Source organism: Pogona vitticeps, chromosome 11 (assembly GCF_051106095.1).
Source record: "Pogona vitticeps strain Pit_001003342236 chromosome 11, PviZW2.1, whole genome shotgun sequence".
Lineage (NCBI taxonomy): Eukaryota > Metazoa > Chordata > Lepidosauria > Squamata > Agamidae > Pogona > Pogona vitticeps.
Genome location: NC_135793.1, coordinates 9739524 through 9761176, shown reverse-complemented (window position 1 = coordinate 9761176; position 21653 = coordinate 9739524). Strand labels below are relative to the sequence as shown.

The window sequence follows — 21653 nt, the reverse complement described above, 5'->3', positions numbered from 1 at the left end:
TCGTTCCTAAATAGGAGTGGAATACTACAGCCACATCAGTATCACTCGCCTCGTGGCTGAACATGTAGGAAGGTTTTCTTTTTGATTTTGTAGAAGTCAGCAGGTGTGTACCCTCCCTTGTTCTCCACTGTGTCTTTCTGTCTCTTTGACGTTGTTCAAAGAGTCCAAGACACGGCGGGGACTTCAAGCCGAGGAGAAGCCAGGCATACCAACCAAGTGGAAATCGTTATCAAGACATCATGGAATCAAACTACAGACTTAAGCCAAAAAGTATATAATAGTTTTATTTTGTTTTCAAGACGAGTTTCCTATTCAACACAAAAAAGGTGTTCAAAGCTTTGCATAATACTGTCAGATCAAAATTAGGTCCAAACCCAGTGGGGCAATGACTGTCAAGATTAAAACAGAGCTTAGAGACATTATTTTTGGACTACCTCTCTCCCTCAGCCAGCATCACCGCTGGGAGCTAGAAGTCCAAAAGATATTTGTGCAAGTTCTGGGTTCAAAAGTCCCAGACAGAATGTCATAAAACACAAACAGAAAGATCATTACAATGGCACTAAAAAGGCCTCACTGAAACACATTTCTTTTAAAAGCAGTATTAAAAAAATCAGCTAGATAAAATATGGATGACTTTGGCAGGGAGAGCTAAGAATTTACTGTGTGTTGAGACCAGCAGCCTAAGAAAATTGAGCTTAATTTTGAAGGTACATAAGGAACCCTCCCTTTTTAATCCTTCCGAGATCTAAATTCCAGGAAAGGAGAGGTGTGACAAATGGAGATCTGCCTAACCTCATGGATGACCCTATTCTGGCACTTGGAAACCTACTTTTTGATGCTACCACCTCTCAAAGCCCAAGCCAACATGATTCTGGGGACACTGTAGCCCAAAGCAGTAACTTATCCATGCTCTGTCATGTGCCTACAATGCTAGAAAGGAACTAGTGCCATGCAGATTTAGTTATTTACGCTTTGTCTGCATGACCAATGGCGAACAGCGTTAAATATGCTAAAAGAAGTGACACCGAGACAACTCGTCAACAGAGACTGTCCAGGAAAGGAATAAGGTGAAGAATTCTCTGGAGTCATGCAAACCTCCACAGTATAAGGGTTAAGTCTGCATCTCCACTCCTCAGCTATCTGATAACACTCTGCACCTGCCATATCTGCACGGTGCTGCAGCTTAAGGAACTGTATACTACAGTTCTTGAGTAGAGAATTCTATGGCCCTCACCAAAGGACACATCCTCGAATTCTGCAGGATAGAGCTGTAACAGCTAAAGTGGAATCAAAGTGCTATAACTGTGTAGTGTAGATGCACTGTTCTCCTCTTCCAAAGTATACTTCTCCTCCCTAAGAGCACCTCAAGGTGGCTTTTAAAGCACATTTCATGCATATTCCTAAGCATGTTCATTCAGAGGTTAAGTCCCCATGAGTTCAAGAGGATTTATTATCCAATTAAGGGAGTTTAGAACTGTAATCTTAAGTGTTGATTAAACTGGGGGGGTGTGCAAATATGGTCCTTAGTGTTATCATATATTGCTGTATATCACAGCCGGACTCAAACAGGGATACTGGCTTATTGCTGTCAGACTCTATACTCACTATTTTAATCTAATAATTCCTTCATTGTTTGGGAGTTTATTGGATGTATAGCCCACCCTGCCCCATGAGTTCTATTATGCTATGTCTAGCCATCCACAGTCAGGAATGATTGGAGTGGAGGGTGAGTGGGGTCTCCTATGTTTACCAGAAGACATACAGCATCAAGCTTCTGTAAGTCTCCTGAGCAGGGTAAGGCAACTTAAACAGGTTTGGGGACAGATTTTGCCCCCCCTCAACCCACTGTGGGCTGCTACTCATCCTGAAATGGAAGAGAAATTCAACATACCTGTTTTAATGGGATCTTCCCAGTTTACCAAACAAATTTCAGCAGCAAACCATAAACATCAATTTAGAACAAGCATTTTCTGCTTGTTTTCTTGTCTTTTTTTTTACATGCTGTCAAATTTCAAATAAATATGATTTGTTGATGTATTTCAGTGGATATGTTTTTTTGGTGGCCGCATGCGGCTTGAAAGCACCCCACCCCCTGGTCTAGCGGGAAACAATTAAAAAGCCAGCCAGAAAGAACTCTGCTTTGCTTTCAATAGTGGTGACTTGATTTGTGGAGAACATTTCTGGCCCATCTTAAAGGTCATGGCAAACAAGGGCAGCCTCTTAACTAAGCTGGGCCCTAGTTTTCAGGATATACATCGTAATGCCAGCAGAATCTTGTCCAAAGGCAGAAAGCAACAGGAACTCAGCACAGACACTGAAAAACTAGGTATTATGCTGAAGCCTCTGAACAAACATCAAGAGCAACTCCAAATGTCACACATGACATCCGTCTAGCTAGAAAAGCATAACTGCTGATACCACACATTGAGACCACTTTTAAAACTTTGTTTTAGAGCTCCGTTGGTTTCCTTAATACGGAATGAAAAAATATCAAGGAAGGAAAAGGCCTCTGACAAATGTCAGCTATCTTCTAATTTCTAAGTTATCATCCTTACTGTTTCAATTAAAAAGTCTATTTAAGGTCTTAATAATATGAAAATATAAATAAATTGAAGGTAAATGACCAAGCTACTACACAGCCCTGCTAGAAGCCTTAATTCTCTCTCTCTCTCTTTTAAAGCTAGTGTGCTCCAAAATCTAATACCTGCACAGGGAGCTAAATTCCACAATTCCCAGTGCAGTTGGTGATCATGCTGTAAAACTGCCCTCTCTGCCCTGAAGGAGTTTTGCTAACAGCCTGCCCTACACTAACCGTCCAGCCTAGCATTCTTTCAGAATAAGATCACAACAACAACATCCCAAAGTAGAATAACATCTGTTGTTGCACTCAGTCTTTTGTACACACGCAAAGACAGAAAACAGGTCCAGAAGACAAGAGGTCTCATCAAACAGGATTCCAGCATCTCGGGTCTGCTGAAGAAGGCATTCCCAAAAGATTCTCCTTTTTTAAAAATGTAAAGAAAAATGTCCCAGAGTTCTGAAAGCAAAGAACGGAGAAGAACAATTTACAGGGTTGACATTCCACGAGGTAATCATGTTAAGCCTTTTGCAAGAACAATGCAAACAAGTCTTATTCAATTTGAACTCACCCCTGCAGTTGTGAACATAAGAACAATCATCCGGGATTAGATCAGAAGTCCATCTAGCCAACCTTCCGGTTTCCCACATTGGTGAGCCAGATATTTGTACACAACCCAGAAGCAAGGCTGAAGGACAATTAGGAGTACCCTGAGCGATATTGCCTTTGGATCTGGAGATCACATATAGCCATCACATCCAATAGCCAACCTATCTGAATGCCTCGGAGAGAAGTCAGAATACAGTGGTGCCCCGCATAGCGATGATAATCCGTTCCAGATAAATCATCGCTATCCGGAAATGTCGCTATACGGGGCAAAAAAACCCACAGGAACGCATTAAACTCCCCCATGCGTTCCTATGGGGGATAAACTCACAGTTAAGTGGGAATCCTCCATAGGTCTGCCATTTTCGCCGCCTCGGTAAGCGAGGAATCGGCGCGAAAACGCTGCGGGCGGCCATTTTCTTGATCCAGCGGCCATTTTGGAACCACCGATCAGCTGTTCCCAAAACATCGCAATGCGAAGATCGGTAAGCGAAACGCTTACTGATCATCGCAATGCGATTTTTACCCTATTTAAACATCGCAATGCAATTGCAAAAAACGCGTCACTATGCGGATTCGTCATTAAACGGTGCGCTCATTATGCGAGGCACCACTGTAGTTACTTTTTGGACTGCAGCTCCCGTAAACCAGCAGTCAGCAGGGCCACTGAGCCCGAAGGATGCCAGCTGTCACAGTTCAAGGCTTAAACCCAACTGCTAGTTCCAGCTACAGTAGATTCATGGCTAAATGTATCAAAATCTTACCAAGAATATATTACCAAATGGGGGGGGGGGGAGACAAAGACCCAGAAACATACAATACACATTCCAATCCAAAACAAAGAGTGCAGTAACTACAGAACCATTGCATGGATTTGCCACTCAAGCAACGTGATGTTCAAGATTTCCCAACAAACATTTGTGTCATGTAAGGAATGAAAAATGTGAGAGGATCAATCTGGATCCAGAAAAAGAAGCACGGGAGATCCTTATGTTGTCTACTGGAGCGTACCAGTTCTTTTGAGAATTAAAATTGCACGTTACAGATTATAGTGAAGCCTTTGATTTAATGGATCACAAAAAGCTATGGATTATTCTAAATGAGCCACAACACTGAATTGTCCTGACCTGTAACTGGACAAGAGATTGCTATCAGGACAAAATAAGAAGGAACAGAATGGTCTCCAAATAGCAAAGGAAATCAAGCATGACACAAGGGTGTTTTTCATCTCTGCATCCGATAAATCTGCATGCAGGACATATCATACAGGAAGCTGGATTAGATTTAGATGCAAGAAGTGAAAACGGGTGGGAAAGGCATTTAACATATGAAGACAATACCACCGCGAGTATCCTATTGCCATTCCCAAGAGGAGACCCCGACTCAAATTGGGATTAGCAATTAAATTTGGGCCCCAAAAAGGAACTCATCCGGAATCTAATTTCTGTAGACCAGTCGCTGACAAGAACAGGCAGCAGAATGTTACCGGGTTTGTGTGGTACTTGTAGGTAGTCCTTCCGGTCTTTCATTTGCCACTAGGCTTTTGGACTAAACGGGACTTGGTTCTGATCCAGCACAGCCCATCTTGTGTGGCTACTCCTCTTTCAAAGCCATCGAGGCCAGTCATTATCCCCCAATTCTAGCACATTAATTACACAGCAAAGACAGACAACCCACCCCAGCCATGGCCTTTTTAAGCCTGCTATATGAGTCCCAAATGCTGTTCAGAAAGAAACTCCTAGCTAGCGCCAGTGCAGGATCAGGAAGCTTGGGCAGAGTTAGGCCTCAAAGCCTTCCCATTTAGGCCTTCCTCCCAAGTAAGTCACATTTAAGTGTCTATCAGGTGGAGTTCCCAGAATGGAGAATTATGAGATTTGTAGTCCAAAAAATTCAGAAATCTCATCCTTAGTAAGCATCATAGAGCTAATTCTCCTTTTTCAAAAGGTACGCCTCCAATTCATTGTACCAGTGGTGCCTTGCTTAACGGGCGCCCCGTTTAACAAAGAAATCGCATAGCGATTAACTTTTTGCAATCGCAAAAGCGACTGCATTGCGATGTTCCCTATGGGGAAAAAATCGCTTTGCGATGATCGGTTTGCTGTTTCACTTACCGATCATCGCATAGCGATGATTTTCCAACAGCTGATCGGCGGGACCAAAATGGCCGCTGAGCAAAAAAAATGGCCGCCCGCTGTTTTCTGGGATAGATTCGTCGCATACGGGGCAGCGAAAATGGCCGCCGTATGGAGGATTTTCGTTTAAAGGTGAGTCTCAAGTCCATAGGAACGCATTGAAGGGGTTTCAATGCATTCCTATGGGCTTTTTAATATCGCATAGCGACGAAATCGCTTTGCAGCGATTTTTGCTGCACCAATTATCGTCACTTTGCGAGGCACCACCGTACAGCCACACAATCGACATGGATTTGATACTGCAGCAAAGGGAGAGACATACCTTGCAGCAAACTGCGAATGTCCAGGCTTGCAAGTTACACCATCTCATACTGATTATTTGTAATGGATCGAGAAAGGCAACAGGCAAGGAAGATCCCAACTAACTAAAAAGAGAGAGAAGAGACAGAGGGTTAAAAGGGCAGCAAGAAAGCTCCCAGCCAAACATTGAGGCTGGGCAATAGACCAAACCATACTGAACCACCAACTGTTTATATAAGCTGTAATGTTGATCAGATTTTGAAAATAAAAGACGTTCCCACAGCCACTTTTATTCTATCCTCAAAATAAGTAAGACAAAGATCATCTTCCTTGGCTTCCAAGCGTATGAATTCTCAACATCCCCTGCCTGTCAGACTGAATTTCATAAACCAGTGACAGTTTTATGAATTTCACAGAGATTATGAGCTAATATCCTAAGCCTATTATGTAATTGAACTTTCACAGTTGGAAAGTGTGTGGGAAGCCAGTCAGACTTCAAGCTGGTGCATACACTATGCCTGAAAAGGAGGTGAAATTCTGAATAGTATTTATTTATACCTCCCTCTTCTACCAAGACTCATCCCCAAATGTGCTTGAAACACTTGCTGTATCACAAAATTACAGCATAAGATATGAAGGATACTTAAGATACAACAGAGAGTTGTCCAATTTTCTCTTGAACGCCTCCAGTATGGACCGTTTACCACCTCCGAGGTAACTGGCTCCATTGTTGTACTGTTAACAGTTAAGAGGTTTTTCTTGATATTCAGCTAAAATTTGGCTTCCTGTCGCTTGTGCCCATTATTACATGTCGCTTGTGCCCATTATTACATGTCCTGCACTTTGGGATGATCGAGAGCAGATCCTCTTTGTGACTGTCTCTCAAGTCTTTGAAAAGTGCTACAGTATTGTATCCCTCTCCTTAGTCTCCTTTTCTCAAGGCTAAATATGCCGAGTTCTTCCAGTCTTTTCTCATAAGGCTTGCTTTCCAGTCCTCAGATCATCCTCGCTGCCCTCCTCCAAGCTTGTTGTAGTTTGTTGGCATCTTCAAGGTTAGGAGGACCAGTTGATGCTAAAAATGTCCTGCCATTCATCTGCTGTCTTGTCAGCCCTTCCATTTGTAAAAAGGTGTGATTGTTTGTGTGTGCACACATGTGATGTTATAGAATGCTACCCCACATTTTTTTAAAAATTGCATCCACATAGTAAACAGGCATGTTAGGAAAAGCTGAACTTTCATTCCTTCCTTGGGAGAGATATTCATTCATTCATTCATTCATTCATTCATTCATTCATTCATTCATTCATTCATTCATTCATTCATGCATGCATGCATGCATGCATGCATCCATCCATCCATCCAGTCAGTCAGTCACTCTGCCTGTGGTCTGAAGTGCTACAGCCCAGAATTCAAACTTCTCACTCAGCACTTAACCGAGCACCTCCTCCTGTGGCCGTTTGAACTGAATTACACACACATTCTCTCTCTCTCTCTCTCTCTCTAATTAGAATACTACCCTCAGGGAAATGCAACACCCAACCAACTGTGTCTGAGAGCTCCTAGATTCAAACGGCAGTTTACTGACAGCCCAGTTTAACCCGGTGCATGGCAAAAGGGGGCTCAAGGGGGTCCTAGACTAGACACGGCAGTAATTTTCCGAACAGAGGAGCGACTCTCAGATTAGGCGATACACAAATGTCACTGCACAGAAAAGCAGCTTCTCCAACCCCACTTGTGTCTTTCAATAACACTACAAAGGAATCTGGTGGGGAGGAGTGGCTTTTGGGACTGCCGTTGGCAGCACTGCTAATTTTGTAGAAAGCACAAGAAGCTTCTAAGCAGCCTGAGACTAAAGGAGATGACCTAGGCTATGCCACAAGCCCTTGGAAGATCCAAAGAGACAGGCCTTGGACTACATCTCCCAGCATTCCCTGGGAACCATGGGAACTGTAGACCTAAAACACACACCTCTAGCTATAATCATGCATGTGTGTCTTACATAAACACACATACAAAGCCCTTAGAACTGACAGGATTGTGACCAAAACACAGAGTCACCAAGAAACAACAGGGATGTAGCAACATGTTCAAGTAAACCTTAAGTTTTGCAGAAATACAAGCAATCAAAATGTTTGAAGAGCTGAGCTTCTGCATCAGCAGGGACTGGACAAGAAATCTAAAGTTTTGTGACTCTGGGAAAAAAAGTCTTGAGGAAAAATATTTAAGGGAAAAAATATACCCAGATATGCCTGCACTTGTTGAAATACATTTGGGCATTTACATAAGCATCACTAGCAACTATTTAGTCACTATCTTGTACTGAGCTACCATAAGAAAGTGGACGTGGTGGCGCTGTGGGCTAAACCACAGAAGCCTGTGCTGCAGGGTCAGAAGACCAGCAGTAGTAAGATCGAATCCACAAGACGGAGTGAGCGCCCGTCGCTTGTCCCAGCTCCCGTCAACCTAGCGGTTCGAAAGCATGCAAATGCAAGTAGATCAATAGGGACCACCTCGGTGGGAAGGTAACAGCGTTCCGTGTCTAAGTCGCACTGGCCATGTGACCACAGAAGATTGTCTTTGGACAAAACGCTGGCTCCATGGCTTGGAAACGGGGACAAGCACCGCCCCTTAGAGTCGGACACGACTGGACAAAAATTGTCAAGGGGAACCTTTACCTTTACCATAAGAAAGTCAAAAATTCCTCATGGAATCTTTCTAGACTCTACTTTCTAGACCACTCTAGAATAAAGGGAAGAAGCATGGCACATACAGGTGGACTGACACAATTGTGTGAAGGCAGGTTAACACCCATGTAGTTTTCACAGATGCAGTTATTACACCTTCGAACACCCTCTGCTGTCGTGATAAGCTTATTGCTTAGCAAAAGAAACCACATTCAGCCGTGGACAAGATGACCACACACAGAGGCTAAGCAGGTGCAGTTCAGACTGTGGCTGGAAAGGGAGACCACCGGAAACCCCCCAAAAATACCCAGATGAAAAGTAGGGCACAAACGTAGAAAAATAACGTAGTGCAAAAACAGCCCTGAGCATGGCTGCACATTTACCAAGAGGAGGAGAAAGGCAGGGTATACATATTTTAAATAGATAAATAATAAATATTTCCTGTAATGAGAATGGTTTCAGTGGGCTTGCACTGCACCTGGTTTGCACAAATCCTGGCCTGTATCCCCGGTCCACGACCCGGCAGCAGTCCATGGCCTAGGCAGGACCGGGGTGTGGACACAGATCTCCTGCCCCACGCACGACACACCCCGCGGTTGGGGACCACTGCTCTAGACAGCTGAAGGCACTCCAAGAATAGAACTCCCAAAAGGCATTGTAGCAAATTGCTCCTTTTCTGGCTGGAGTTTTGCTGCTGCCAAGATGCTGAAAATAGCAAAGCAGCACCAACCCCCTTATGCATCCACCCCTTCCTGCCCACAGCAGCCTGGCCACACGCAATGGACCAGATGTCGGTTTTGCACGCCTACGAAAAGACAAGGTCTTATCAGGACAGCAGTTAGCAAACAAGAAGCTGGCTACCTGCCTTCCCCATAGTTGAAGCACGCTGCAACCTTTTTACCAAATTAAGCAAGGGCCGGGAGGGTGGGGAGGTACATACAATTAGCACAGAATACAATGAGACCCAAGAGGGAGCTTGTTACCTGGAAGCAAGCGGTCCCAAAGGAGACCCCGGCGACAATGCTCATTTTAGAATCCATCGTTTTCACCACCAAATTGAAACAACCCTGTTGGGGAAGAGAGGGAAAAATAACGTACACATGAGAACTTCTGAGTTAATTCCTGCCCACAGAGAAAGGGAGGCAGGGAGGGAGGGGAGAAAGAACGAACTTGACTTTATCTCTCAAACATGGATCGAAACATAACCTTGGCTTACATCAGCCTAAGGACTTTGATCTGACCAAGAATTTGCAGTGCACCTCTGGAGGCAAGCTGCCCCAATTTCACTTATTTGCCACAGCTCCTTTATTGCTGTGTACTTTCCAAAGGTCAGTTCTGACCTCCAGTCGCCATAAAACAATCTCAGTCACGGCATCATCTTGGGCTGCTCCTTGTTGCTACATCCTCACAGATCACAGACATTCGCCTCCAGTTTCTATTTAACGGATGAAGCAAAGAGTTACACTAACTCCTACAGTAAGGCTCAACGAGAGTAGGCTTCACTGAATTACAGTGGTGCCCCGCATGACAACGATAATCCGTTCTGTTAAAATCGCTGTACAGCGAAATCGTCATCATGCGGGGAAAAAACCCATTGGAATGCATTGAAAACCGGTTAATGCGTTCCAATGGGGAAATACCTCTTCGTCCAGCAAAGATCACCCATGGAGAACCGCAGATCAGCTGTATAAAATCGCTGTCTTCCGAAGCTTCTGTCCAGAAAACAGCCATTTTGCGAAGAGAGGGAAGCCATTTTGCGAAGCCGGAAAAATCATCATTTAGAGAACAAACGGTTCGTGAAGCAGGGACCTAATTAACGTAAAGCGGATTTCCCCCATAGGAACCATCATTTTGCGATCGCAATAGCGGGGTAAGCGTCTAGCGGGGCACCACTGTAATGGGATTTTGCTAAGCCAGCACTTATGGAAGTTCCACTGACTCAGCACGTCTCCTGTAGAGCTGGGGCTAACGACTGAATTTAGATTATTTCATGTCATCACCAGATGCATCTGCCCTTCCATGGGAGACTAAATCTCATGATCACCCTGACAGCCTTCAGCTGAATAAATCTCCTTCCCCCCCCCCACCCCCACAAGATGGTCAAACACCCTTACGTTTTCATACACCTTCCCTTTGGCTTTTTCAAGATCCTTCAGATCTGCTGTTGTGCAGTTGTTTAAGGACTTGCAGCAGCTCACAGGAATCCCATTCTGCTTGAAGTAGGCACTCGTGTTCCAGTCAGTGAAGTTGAGCACGCCACAGCAATGCAACTGTTGCAAGGGAGTAAAACAAGGGAGGGTGGATCACACTACATACCCTGCTCAAAAACATTAACATCCTACCAATCCACCCACGTGCATCCAACACGGCTGCTGCCGACAATCCTCCAGCACTCACCTGTCAGACAGACTGTTTGTAGTGGGACAACTTCAGCAAATGTCAAGAATTCAAACCACATTGAAATTCTGCAGCATCAGCTCTCTACACACACATGTTCACACCGTTCACTTTCTTCCTACCCCAAACCATTCACCTGACATACTGTTCACAGTCCAATAGAAAATAGTCGCTCTCTCAATTGCACAGGTGGGGAACCTTGGTTTGTCCACATGCTTTAGACTACAAATCCCACAATCCCATACTGGTTAGGGTTTCCAGGAGTAGAAGTCGAAAGGAATCTGGAAGGCAAAAGGTTCTCTGCTCTTGTGCTGTTGAATTTTCAGCACTGAATTCACCCACAAGGGCATTCCACTGAGACTCAAAATAAGGCACTGCAGGGCTGTGACGGCTCCGTGGCTTCCACACATACCGTACAGGATGGGGTAAAGAAACGGTATGTATGTATGTATGTATGCATGTATGCATGTATGCATGTACGTTCTATCAACCCTGAGTGCTCACTGGAAGGACAGATGCTGAAGCTGAGGCTCCAATACTTTGGCCATCTCATGAGAAGAGAAGATTCCCTGGAAAAGATCCTGATGTTGGGAAAGTGTGAAGGCAAGAGGAGAAGGGGACGACCAAGGATGAGATGGTTGGACAGTGTCATCGAGGCAACCAACATGAATTTGACCCAACTCCGGGAGGCAGTGGAAGACAGGAGGGCCTGGCGTGCTCTGGTCCATGGGGTCACGAAGAGTTGGACACGACTAAACAACAAAAATTTGACTTCTGTACCAGCCATCTGGCTGCCAAGGCTGCTCTGTTAAACAAACCTGACATCAGAAAACAATTCAAAACAATAAACATAATCGTTATAAAACCTAAATTAAAGACAAGCACACCAACAAACACAATAAGCAGTCAGTGGAGAAGTAAAAGAAATGCTTTGCAATTGTTTAAAAAGGGACCATTGCTAGGGATAAAAGTACGGAGTTTCTAGAATATTGAGAGGAGCGCTAATTGTGTGGCCATTAGATCCTTTCCCCAAAAATGAAAATCTGAGCCTAGGGTTCAGTTCTTCCTTGTCTGTGCCGAAGACGCATAAATTGTTTATGAACCAAGTCCTCATGCAAATAGTTTCCCCCTACCCCAAAGATTTGGGTCTGCCAATTACATGCAGGGATGGAAGTTTTGTAATTCTAGGACTTCCAGTTGTGGAAGTCGCTGAGAATCCCCCGGGCAGGAGAAACCAGAAGGCAAAACAGATGTCTTTCTATACTGTGCTTCTTTCAATGCGATTTGGTTGGAAAGAAGAAGGGAACAGTTGCATTACTCAGTTGCACTACTTCCCAGGAGTCACCATGGGGAGTAAGTACTTCAGTGAGAAGCTCCCCCATAGAGTTGAATGGGTGGTGAGATTACCCAACCCACTGACCACTGGGGCAATTTCCATCTCTTTTGTCTACTGGTTTCTCCTCCATCAGTCCCAGACATCTGCCTGAGGAATTCTGTGTGTCTTTTGGAGACGCAAGTTCAGAATTATAAAAATCCCATCCCTAACCACGTTTTTAACCTTGGGTTAATAAAGAGATTGGTGCTCACTATGAGCCCATGCACTGCTCTGCTTTAGATAGCTCCACTGCCAAAGGTCAGGTGGAGAGCCATCCAGGAGGAAGTGTGTATTTTCATGCAACCTCCTTTAATGGAATTCACTCTTTACAGAAACTCAATCGATACATATTTTACTGTCCTTCAGGTACCAAGACAAAACCTCATCTTCTCCAAGGATACTCAAACATTTCAGTTTTCAATAATATTGCATTCTACAGTTTTAATATCTATTTTTTTTTCTTTTTAAAATTGCAAGTATGGTATTTCATAAGCCAGGTTAGGCACTTTTGGTGGGTCTGGGGCAGCGATGGTGAACCCATGGCATGCGTGCCACAGCTGGCACACAGAGTCCTTTCTGCAGGCACACAAGCCATAAGTCGCTACTCCCCCCCCCCTCCCGGCAGCCAAACCTCAGGAGGCGGCTGCAGCCGCGGTGCTAGCACTTCAACAGGTGGCAGGCCAGGATCCGGAGCAGCTGGTGCTGGCAACGGATCCAGAGTGGGGTCTTGAGGCACCTCAGTGCCCAGGATTCACCCTTGCACCACCACTTCTGGTTCCGCTGCTGCAGCACATTGCCCACCAGTTTTTTTTCCCCCCAGTTTGGGCACTCGGGCCTAAAAAAGGTTCGCCGCCACTGATCCAGGGGCCAATTTTCCGTAGTCCAATAAATATAGGGGCAAGAATCTTCCCCAGCTGCAATGTCCCCTTTATTCCATGTACTTCAGGTGAGAGAGGACGTGACCTTTAGGGATGATGACCGTCCCTCTGCTATGATAACCTGCCAAGTCAGAAGTGGCACATCCAGCAGCACATAAAATACCCCACATAAAACAAAACATGCCAGAAATCAGTATAACAAAGCATCGTTCATTTTACAGCGGGCTGAAAGGCAAGCATTTTAATTTATATGTTTCATGTTCCCAACCTGAAAGAGATCTTATTTTTATTTTTGAAATAACACCTGGCTAGAGAATTTAAGGTGAAATCCAAAAAAAACAGTAAGTTTTCTGAGCTTTGATTTGAACAGGAGGCCTCACATGTAACTTCTAGTGCAGACACAAGCTGAAGGTTGTCCATCTTACTGAAGGAACCACAGACATGGCAGGCCTTCCACTCAGCTATTATTTGATTTTTTTTCTCCTATTTCTTTCCGTCTTGAATAACTCTATTACTGATGTTTCAATGTTGTTATATTTTACTATTGTTATTATATGTGTTGGAAGCCACCCAGAGTAGTCAATTGACTAGATGGGCAGGGTATAAATGCAATAAATAAATGAATGAATAAATAAATATGCCAATTCTGAAGAAGAGAGAAATAGTGGCTCACCGTGGTCTGAATGGTATCAACTGCCTTGCTGCGCTCATCTTTGCTCCCGCTGTATTTCTCCACAGCAGTTTCATAGTTCTTCTTAAAACTGTCTTTAATCTGCACAGGAAGGAGAAAGTTATCACATGTTTAAAGTTTTAAAAGAGGAAGACATGTTAGCCTATGAGAGCGTATCTGGCAAAAAGAAAAGAAAAATAAAAAAATAAAGACGACAAAACCGCTGTGGCACCTTAAAGATCAACTGTTATATTTATGAGCTTTCGTGGATACGGACACTTCCTCTTATGCCATAGCAGTGAGTCTTTAAGGTGCCTGAACATTTTTGTCCTATTTTTAATTTTTATTTTGTTTTTACCTGATAACACATGTTTAAAGAAACATAGCAACACAAAACTGCCCCAGTGACAGTTCAGGCTGTTTTCAGTTCCTGTCAGTTTCATACAGGTTCATCAATCATAAACTCTGTCCCATTTCTACGTTAATTTTTAACAGAATTTTTAAAGCTCATATCCTTTTTTTTACATGTTAATGCTCTGGTTTCTCTTCCAATCGTATAAATCTTCTTGCCTTTTACAAATTTCTCCATGTCTTTTACAGTAAGATAAACATTTTATGCCAGTGACAATAAAACACATTTCATATCTACTTCAATGCATTTTTAAAGCTAAGAACCGTGGCAGAGAGTTCAGAGAATGAAGAAAACAACAGGAAAAGCATATTCCTTTCTAGACCTTGCCTTGGGAGTTGTGAATGACGTTAGCTTGTTTCTAAATATGGACTGAAGCAAACCCCAGAACACCCCGATGGAAGCCTATCATATTATTTGGGAAACAGAAGCTGGCCGTTCCCAAACACCTTCTCAAAAGCGACGTCAGAAGCTAACATTTGTTATAAGTATAATTTTTAATTTTATTATGCAGTGCAATTCTTTTAAAGGACTTGTTTGATTCTCTGGCTGAAGGTTATTCACGCCTGAACATTTCCACACAACAATCATCACCCCTAAGGGTCCAACTGCTGTCTTCCCTGCCACCAAAATCGCATTGTCCCTCTCACTGTTGTCATTTAGGTAAAAGTAAAGGTTCCCCTTGACATTTAGTCGAGTCATGTCTGACTCTAGGGTACGGTGCTCATCCTCATCTCCAAGCCGTAGAGCCAGCGTTTGTCCAAAGACAGTTTCCGTGGTCATGTGGCCAGCGCAACTAGACACAGAACGCCGTTACCTTCCCACCGTGGTGGTACCTATTTATCTACTCGCATTTACATGCTTTCGAACTGCTAGGTTGGCGGGAGCTGGGACAAGCGACAGGAGCTCACTCCGTTGCGTGGATTCGATCTTACGACTGCTGGTCTTCTGACCCTGCAGCACAGAGACTTCTGCGGTTTAACCTGCAGTGCCACCACGTTCCTAAATGTTATCATTTAGGAACCAGCTAAAGTCATACTTTGCTATGAAGCCTTCTGGTATAACAAGCAAATGCTACCTTTATTCTGGTGTATCTTGCATCTCTGTGCCTGCAACTATGCTTTTAGTAAGGTTTGTGTGTTAGATTGTGTTTTGGACAGGGTGCTTGCTACCGAGTTCTTCACAAGAAGGAATAATATAAATAAATAAAACACATGAATTAAAATGTGTGTGGAGAACCTCTGGCCCTCTAGAAGGTTTGAACTTGATCTCTCCTCAACCACAGTCATGCATGGCCAAAGGTGTGGCATTATAAGAGCTGGAGACTGTTCTTCACCCCTGCCTTAATAAAGTGATACGCTGAGCTCAGAAGCAAAAACCTCAGTTAAAGCTGGATATGGCCCTACTGCATGCACCTGAAAGGCAGAAAGCCAACATGGTATTACAAAAGGCCGCAGCCCTATTAAAAAAGGGCAGAGACATGGAAAGACACACAAACTCACCTCATGTCGGAAGACGAAACCCACAATGGCCACCACCAGCACAACAAGGAAGATAAGGGTTAAGAACATGCCATACTGTGGATGGGAACACAGAAGAAAATTAAAACCAATAGACAACATCCTCACTACTGCCATAGTATAGAGAATCTCCACAAAATACATCCTAAATTCAACTACCACACAAGCTGGGGGTGAATGTTCCCCATCTGTGGAGAATAAGCCAAAACAGAAGTAGAGTTCAACTGTGTCCACTGCTTCCCCCACATCGAAATGGAGCATCAGGTTTGGTCATCAGAAGAAATTTCCCAGTAATTTTTAGGTCTCATTTATGATAATAAAACATGTCAATAATGCACAATCAAATGAATTACTTTTGCATCCAAATGATGCAAATGATAAGGTTTAGCAACCTGTTTGTTGCAAGGCAATCAGTAACAAAACAAGTTTTTAAAAAATGGCATACCAAGCTGTGGTTAGGACTCGAATTCATACAAGTTGAATTAATTTATCAGCCACTGTAAGATTTGTGGCCTGATCTTTCCCATGTTCTTACCAGAAATGGGAAAACTTATTTTGGGGGACTACAGCCCAATCACTACCTCACCCGGTCAGCAAGTAGCCACCAGGTATTCTGGGAATCGTAGTTCCCCTCCTCCACCAAAAACTTTCATAACCTCTTGTTCATACTATATTGCATCCATTACCCAAGGAATAGATAAACATAGTACCATGTTTATGACCACATCATCCCAGTCCTGGCTCTCTTCGCTGGTGACCAATTGTGTCCTGGAGCAGATTCAAGGTTTTGACACACGTATAAAGCCCTCTACAGTTCTGGACCATGTTATTTGTCGGAGCGTTTCTCCCCAACGTCCTCTGCCCGACCCACCAGATCTTCTGAAGCTAGGCTCCTCTGTGTAGTCACCCCAATGGAGGCCCGGAAGTCTTCTACAAAAGACAGGGCCTTCTCCGCAGTGGATCCAACCTTCGGATCCAGCTCCTGGAGAAACTATGCCTGGCTCCCTTCCTGTTGTCATTTAGGACACAACTCCAAACATTCCTTTTCCGGGAGGCCTTTCATACTGCCTCTGATTGATGGACTGCTTATCTCCTGTCCTGCTATCACCAGGAAATTGTTTATGGCATCATTAGTTTTTGTCCTTTTAGGTGTTTTACTTCTACTATTTATTGTTTGTTTTATATATGTTTTAATTCATTATTAAACCACCCAGAATAGTGCACTAATGAGGCGGTGTCCAAATTAAATAAATTAATTTAAATTATATAAATAAAATAAATAAACATATAAATTTATTGAACACATTCGATATGTCACCGATGCGCAGAGAACTATGGACATGTTTCTTGTACATGCATTTCAAGGGAAACACCGAGGGAAAGAGCAACACTGAGGGAAAGCCAGGGTGGGAGGAGGGAAGCCGTGTGATGACCAACATTTTGCAAATGAATTGATAAAGCTTACAAAAGCGGAAGAAAGTGAGTGAGGCACAATAAACAGAGGCCATTACAGTGGTGCCTCGCTAGACAATGATAATCCATTCCACTGAAATTGCTGTTTAGCTAAATCATGGTCTAGCGAAAAACATTTCCCCATTGGAATGCATTGAAACCTGTTTAATGCGTTCCAATGGGGAAGAATCGTCATTGTCTAGTGAAGATCGGCCATAGGAAAGCCACTTTGCGAACCGCCGATCAGCTGTTTAAATCGCTGTCTTGCGAAGCTTAGATCCCGAAAACATCTGTTTTGCGAGTGCGGAGGGAGCTGTCAAAATCGTCGTCTAGTGAAAATCGGTTTGCAAAGCAGGGACCAAACATTGTCCAGCAAAATTCCCCCATAGAAATCACTATTTTGCGAATCGCTATATCGATCGCAAAAAGCCAATGTCTAGCGAAAAAACTGTCAGGTGGGGTAACTGTCTAGCAAGGCACCACTGTATAGCTGCAGATCTAGGAACACCACGGCAGGTCAAGAGTTTCTCCTCCCCAATACTTACCAATTTTAGCATCCATGTGCTCCCCCGGCAGGTGGCAAAACAGCCAAAGGTACCTAGAAGGATGACAACTGAGCCAGTGGCAATCAGGATGTAGGGCACATTCGTGGCCTTCTCATTTAACAGGGAGAAGTACACTTCCAAGCTCACCTTCCCCCAGATGCCTACAGCCAAAAGGATGATGCCAGAGAACTGGAGGAAACAGAGAGAAATCCATCATTTGAAATGTCCTATGGTTTGTACGAGAACAGGACAGTAAACTGTAACTGCTGAGTCAAGCAAAGCGACTGGCACTGCACACACGTCTCAGATCCACAGTTCGAAGCTGGATCAACTCATACAAATCCATAGTATTGCCTAGATTCACACACAGTCACTGATTCAGAATCCTTGTTATGTCCCAAGGGGTGCATCAAAGAGCTGGAGAGTAAGGCAGCCTTTTCAGGAGGAGGTAAGCATAAGCAACCAGCAGGCCTACTAGGTCTAATACTAAAAACCAAAAATTCAGGCTGCCATTCTGACCTTTGGCAACAGCAGGGATAAAGAAGATTTGACCCTGCAGATATTTTGGACCACAACTCCAAAAGCCCCAGCCAGTGCAGCCAATAATAATAATAAGGGACTGCAGGAGTGACGGCCCAAGGAGCCTCCTAGCAGGACCAACCATGTTCCTCTATGTAGGGGTTGCAGCTGCAGTCCACGTCCTGCGTGCATCTCATCCCAACATGCTACACGTCCATGTTCAAGATCTATGCATCAGCCCATCATGTTGAGGATCGCTGGACTATTGTGGTGGAGACTATCTAGGGGAGGGCTTTCACACTCAATGATACTTGATCCAAAAAGTTACTTTCTGGACTACAACGCTCAGAATACTGATGGTTCAGATCGAAAACCAGGTCACTTTGTCAAGCTCTGATATTAAATGATGGTGCTGGTGACTGAATCTAGAATTTTTTCTGCGCACAGCTGATCTATATGCATCCTGTGGTGTCAGAAAAAGTAAAGTTGGAAGTATACTAAAAATCTCTGTGCCCTGATTTATGTTCCATCTTTCATTTCACAAAGCCTTGTATGAGCATACAGTCGTGCCCTGCTTAACGATTACCCCGTATAACAACGAATCTGCTTCACAACGATGTTTTTGTTGTCGCAATTGTGATCGCAAAACCATGTTTTCATGGGGTTTTTTCGCTTTGCGACAATCGCTTCCCTGCTTTGGGAACTGATTCTTCACATTACGACGATCAAAACAGCTGATTGTCGTGCTTTCAAAATAGCCGCCAGCTATTCAAAATGGCTCCCCGCTGTGTTTTTGGATAGATTCCTCGCTTTACAGGCACCGAAAATGGCCACCCCATGGAGGATCTTCACTGGACGGTGAGTTATTCAGCCCATTGGAATGCACTGAACGGTTTTCAATGCATTTCAATTGGCTTTTTTATTTCGCTTTACGACGTTTTTGCTCTACAGCGATTTCGCTGGAACGAATTAATGTCGTCAAGCGAGGCACCACTGTAGATCCATTTCTTGAAGGGAGGGAGAGTTCGTTTTCGCTAACAAAAGATGAGCTCCCTTACCTAATTCCTTCAAAAACATGCAAATCCAGATTGTTCTCTGAACCCCACTCACTCCTCTCTCAGACATGTGCCTGTACACAGACGCCCACACTCGTCTCTCTAAAGTGCACAAACAAGAGAAGACACACGGCATCCACACACCCTAAGGACAGCAGAACGGCTTCTCCCAGAGGAAACTACACTCACCCGACTCCAAAGCCTGAAGCCGCAGCGAGGAAAGGAAAGCACAGGGATTACTGATTGCATTCCATATCTTATTTGTTATTCACCAAACAGGGCCCACAAAGTCAAAGGGCACAATGATTTTAAAAAAAATGATAAAAACAGACAGGACAGGCCATGTCTACACAAACTAAAATACCTGGATCTAAAATACCTGGAGGGCACCAGATAGCTTTCTCGAATCTGTAGCTTGGGGAGGCACTTAAAATTTTCCATAATTAAGGAGACTGAACTACAGCTTTCTAGCAGGTAGTTCTAAGCACCTCATTAAACTACAGCTCCCAGGGTTCTTTTATGAGAGCCATACCAGCATGGAGTCAATCTGGTATAAGTACACAGGTCAAGGTATATGCTGCAGATCAATTCTGTGAATGCTGCTCAAGCGATCGACTTCCTTTAGGAGAGCAAGACGAGAGAGAATTAAGAGGCAGGATCGCAGCAGGAATCTGGTTCTTCTCCATGAGAAGAGTATGGACAACTGACACCTACAGACCAAGGGGGTGGGGGAAGCCTATGCTAAATTGCTATTTATGGGGCTCAGAGACACAGAGGTGGAATGTGCACAGTCTCTCCATAGAACAGGTGTGGGCCACACTAGCCTTCAAGATGTTTCTGCCTTTTAGACCTCGCTTTAACCCTCTCCAACAGAGCCGACAGCAAGGAATGGTGTGATTTCCAGAGCAAAAGCACTCGAAGGCCACAGTTGTCCACAACTGGATCTGCCCCCCAAAAAGAAGGGGGAGCACAGCACACGCCCACAATAAATATGTCTATCCAATAATATTGAATGCTCTAAAGAGGGAGGCACATGCAACACCCCTAACAAACAAGGGAGTTAAGAGATGGGACAGGCGCCCAGTTAGTTTCTTTATGGGAAATCTGCGCTTTTGCAGGGCAGGAAGAACATATCCTGTGTAACGCCCAGCCTGAGAGCTCTTCCCATTTAGTTTGTTAACAAGTTCTTGCATAGAAATATTGTAGCCATTTAAAAACAACAACAACCCACAATGCAAACTGCTGTTCAACCTGGGGTGAGAGAAATTGAAAGGATCAGGGGGGAGCATTTGACCTACAGAAATGGGACACACCTTGCTGGATGGGGCGAAGAAAGGGGTATTTACCTCCTGTTAATTAGAGGGGTTAGGAGAAAAGGCTCCAAGGAAGCTTGCTCCCACCTTTTGTTCCCTATCTGTGATGGACTATAGCTCTCATCATCCCCAGCCAGCCATCCGGCTGGCTGGGGATGATGGGAGCTGTAGTCCATCATCAACAGAGAGCAACAGGTTGGAAAAGATGGGGGCCCTGCACAATAGTTTCTCCGGGAAAAGCAAGAAGGCAGGAGGCGCAGGGACGTTGCCTGCTGCCCTACAGGCGGCCGGCTGTGGATGATGGGAGCTGTAGTCCATTGCCGACAGAGAGCAACAGGTTGGAAAAGATGGGGGCCCTGAACAATAGTTTCTCTGGGAAAAAGCAAGAAGGTAGGAGGCACAGGGACGTTGCCTGCTGCCCTACATGCGGCAGGCTGTGGATTATGGGAGCTGTAGTCCGGCCGGCTGGCTGGGGATGATGAGAGCTGTAGTCCATTGCCGACAAAGAGCAACAGGTTGGAAAAGATCGGGGCCCTGCACAATAACTTCTCCGGGAAAAAGCAAGAAGGTAGGAGGGACAGGGACGTTGCCTGCTGCCTTACAGACCTGGTGGGGGCGAATTACTCAGCTCTGCCCCATTGTTCTCTATGGGGCTCTGCCCACCCCCAGCCCCCAGCCCCCAAGATGGACGGCTCCCTCGCCCGCAGCTCACCCAGAAGATGAAGCTGTAGATGAGGAGGACGCTCTTGAGGCAGGTGATGACCGGCTTGGTCTGGAGCCGCCGCGAAGAGGACGCCATGCCCGCCGACGCCACGCAACGGAACCCCAGCTGGGCGCCGTCTTCCTCGGCCCCGCTCGCCGAGCCGGAACAAGCCGAGCTGGTCCGGAAATTGCCGAACGGAGGACTCGGGGGCACTCGCCACCGCACCACCGCCTACCCCGCTCCGCCGCCCGCTCGGAATTCGCCGAACATCTACGGAAGTTGCCGAAAGGGAGAATCCGGGGCCCGTCGCCAGGTGAGCCCCGAGAAACAGAGCCAGAAGAAGCCGAAAGATTCCGGAAGTTGTCGAGAGGAACCCGGACGCCTCCTCTCCGCCGTGTCTCCCTAGGCAACAAAAGCGCTAGACCCGCAAAAGCGCTGCCGCCCGTATTGTTTTTCCGAACATTCACGGGAGAAGCCGAACGGTTCCGAACGCTCCCCCAGCCGCTTTCTTTGGTT

General features: G+C 44.9%; 1 protein-coding gene across 1 annotated transcript; it reads right to left on the bottom strand.

Annotated features, from left to right (window-relative positions):
* Positions 1–258: 258 nt before the first annotated feature.
* TSPAN6 (tetraspanin 6) lies at positions 259–21340 on the bottom strand. Its single transcript, XM_072981456.2, has 8 exons — positions 21147–21340; positions 17548–17736; positions 15533–15607; positions 13625–13723; positions 10416–10571; positions 9285–9368; positions 5639–5741; positions 259–3037 (listed from the first exon to the last, which is right to left on the bottom strand). The coding sequence occupies exons 1-7, from the start codon at positions 21231–21233 to the stop codon at positions 5673–5675; spliced, it is 759 nt and encodes a 252-aa protein (XP_072837557.2). The 5' UTR covers positions 21234–21340; the 3' UTR covers positions 259–3037; positions 5639–5672.
* Between the last annotated feature and the right edge of the window lie 313 nt (positions 21341–21653).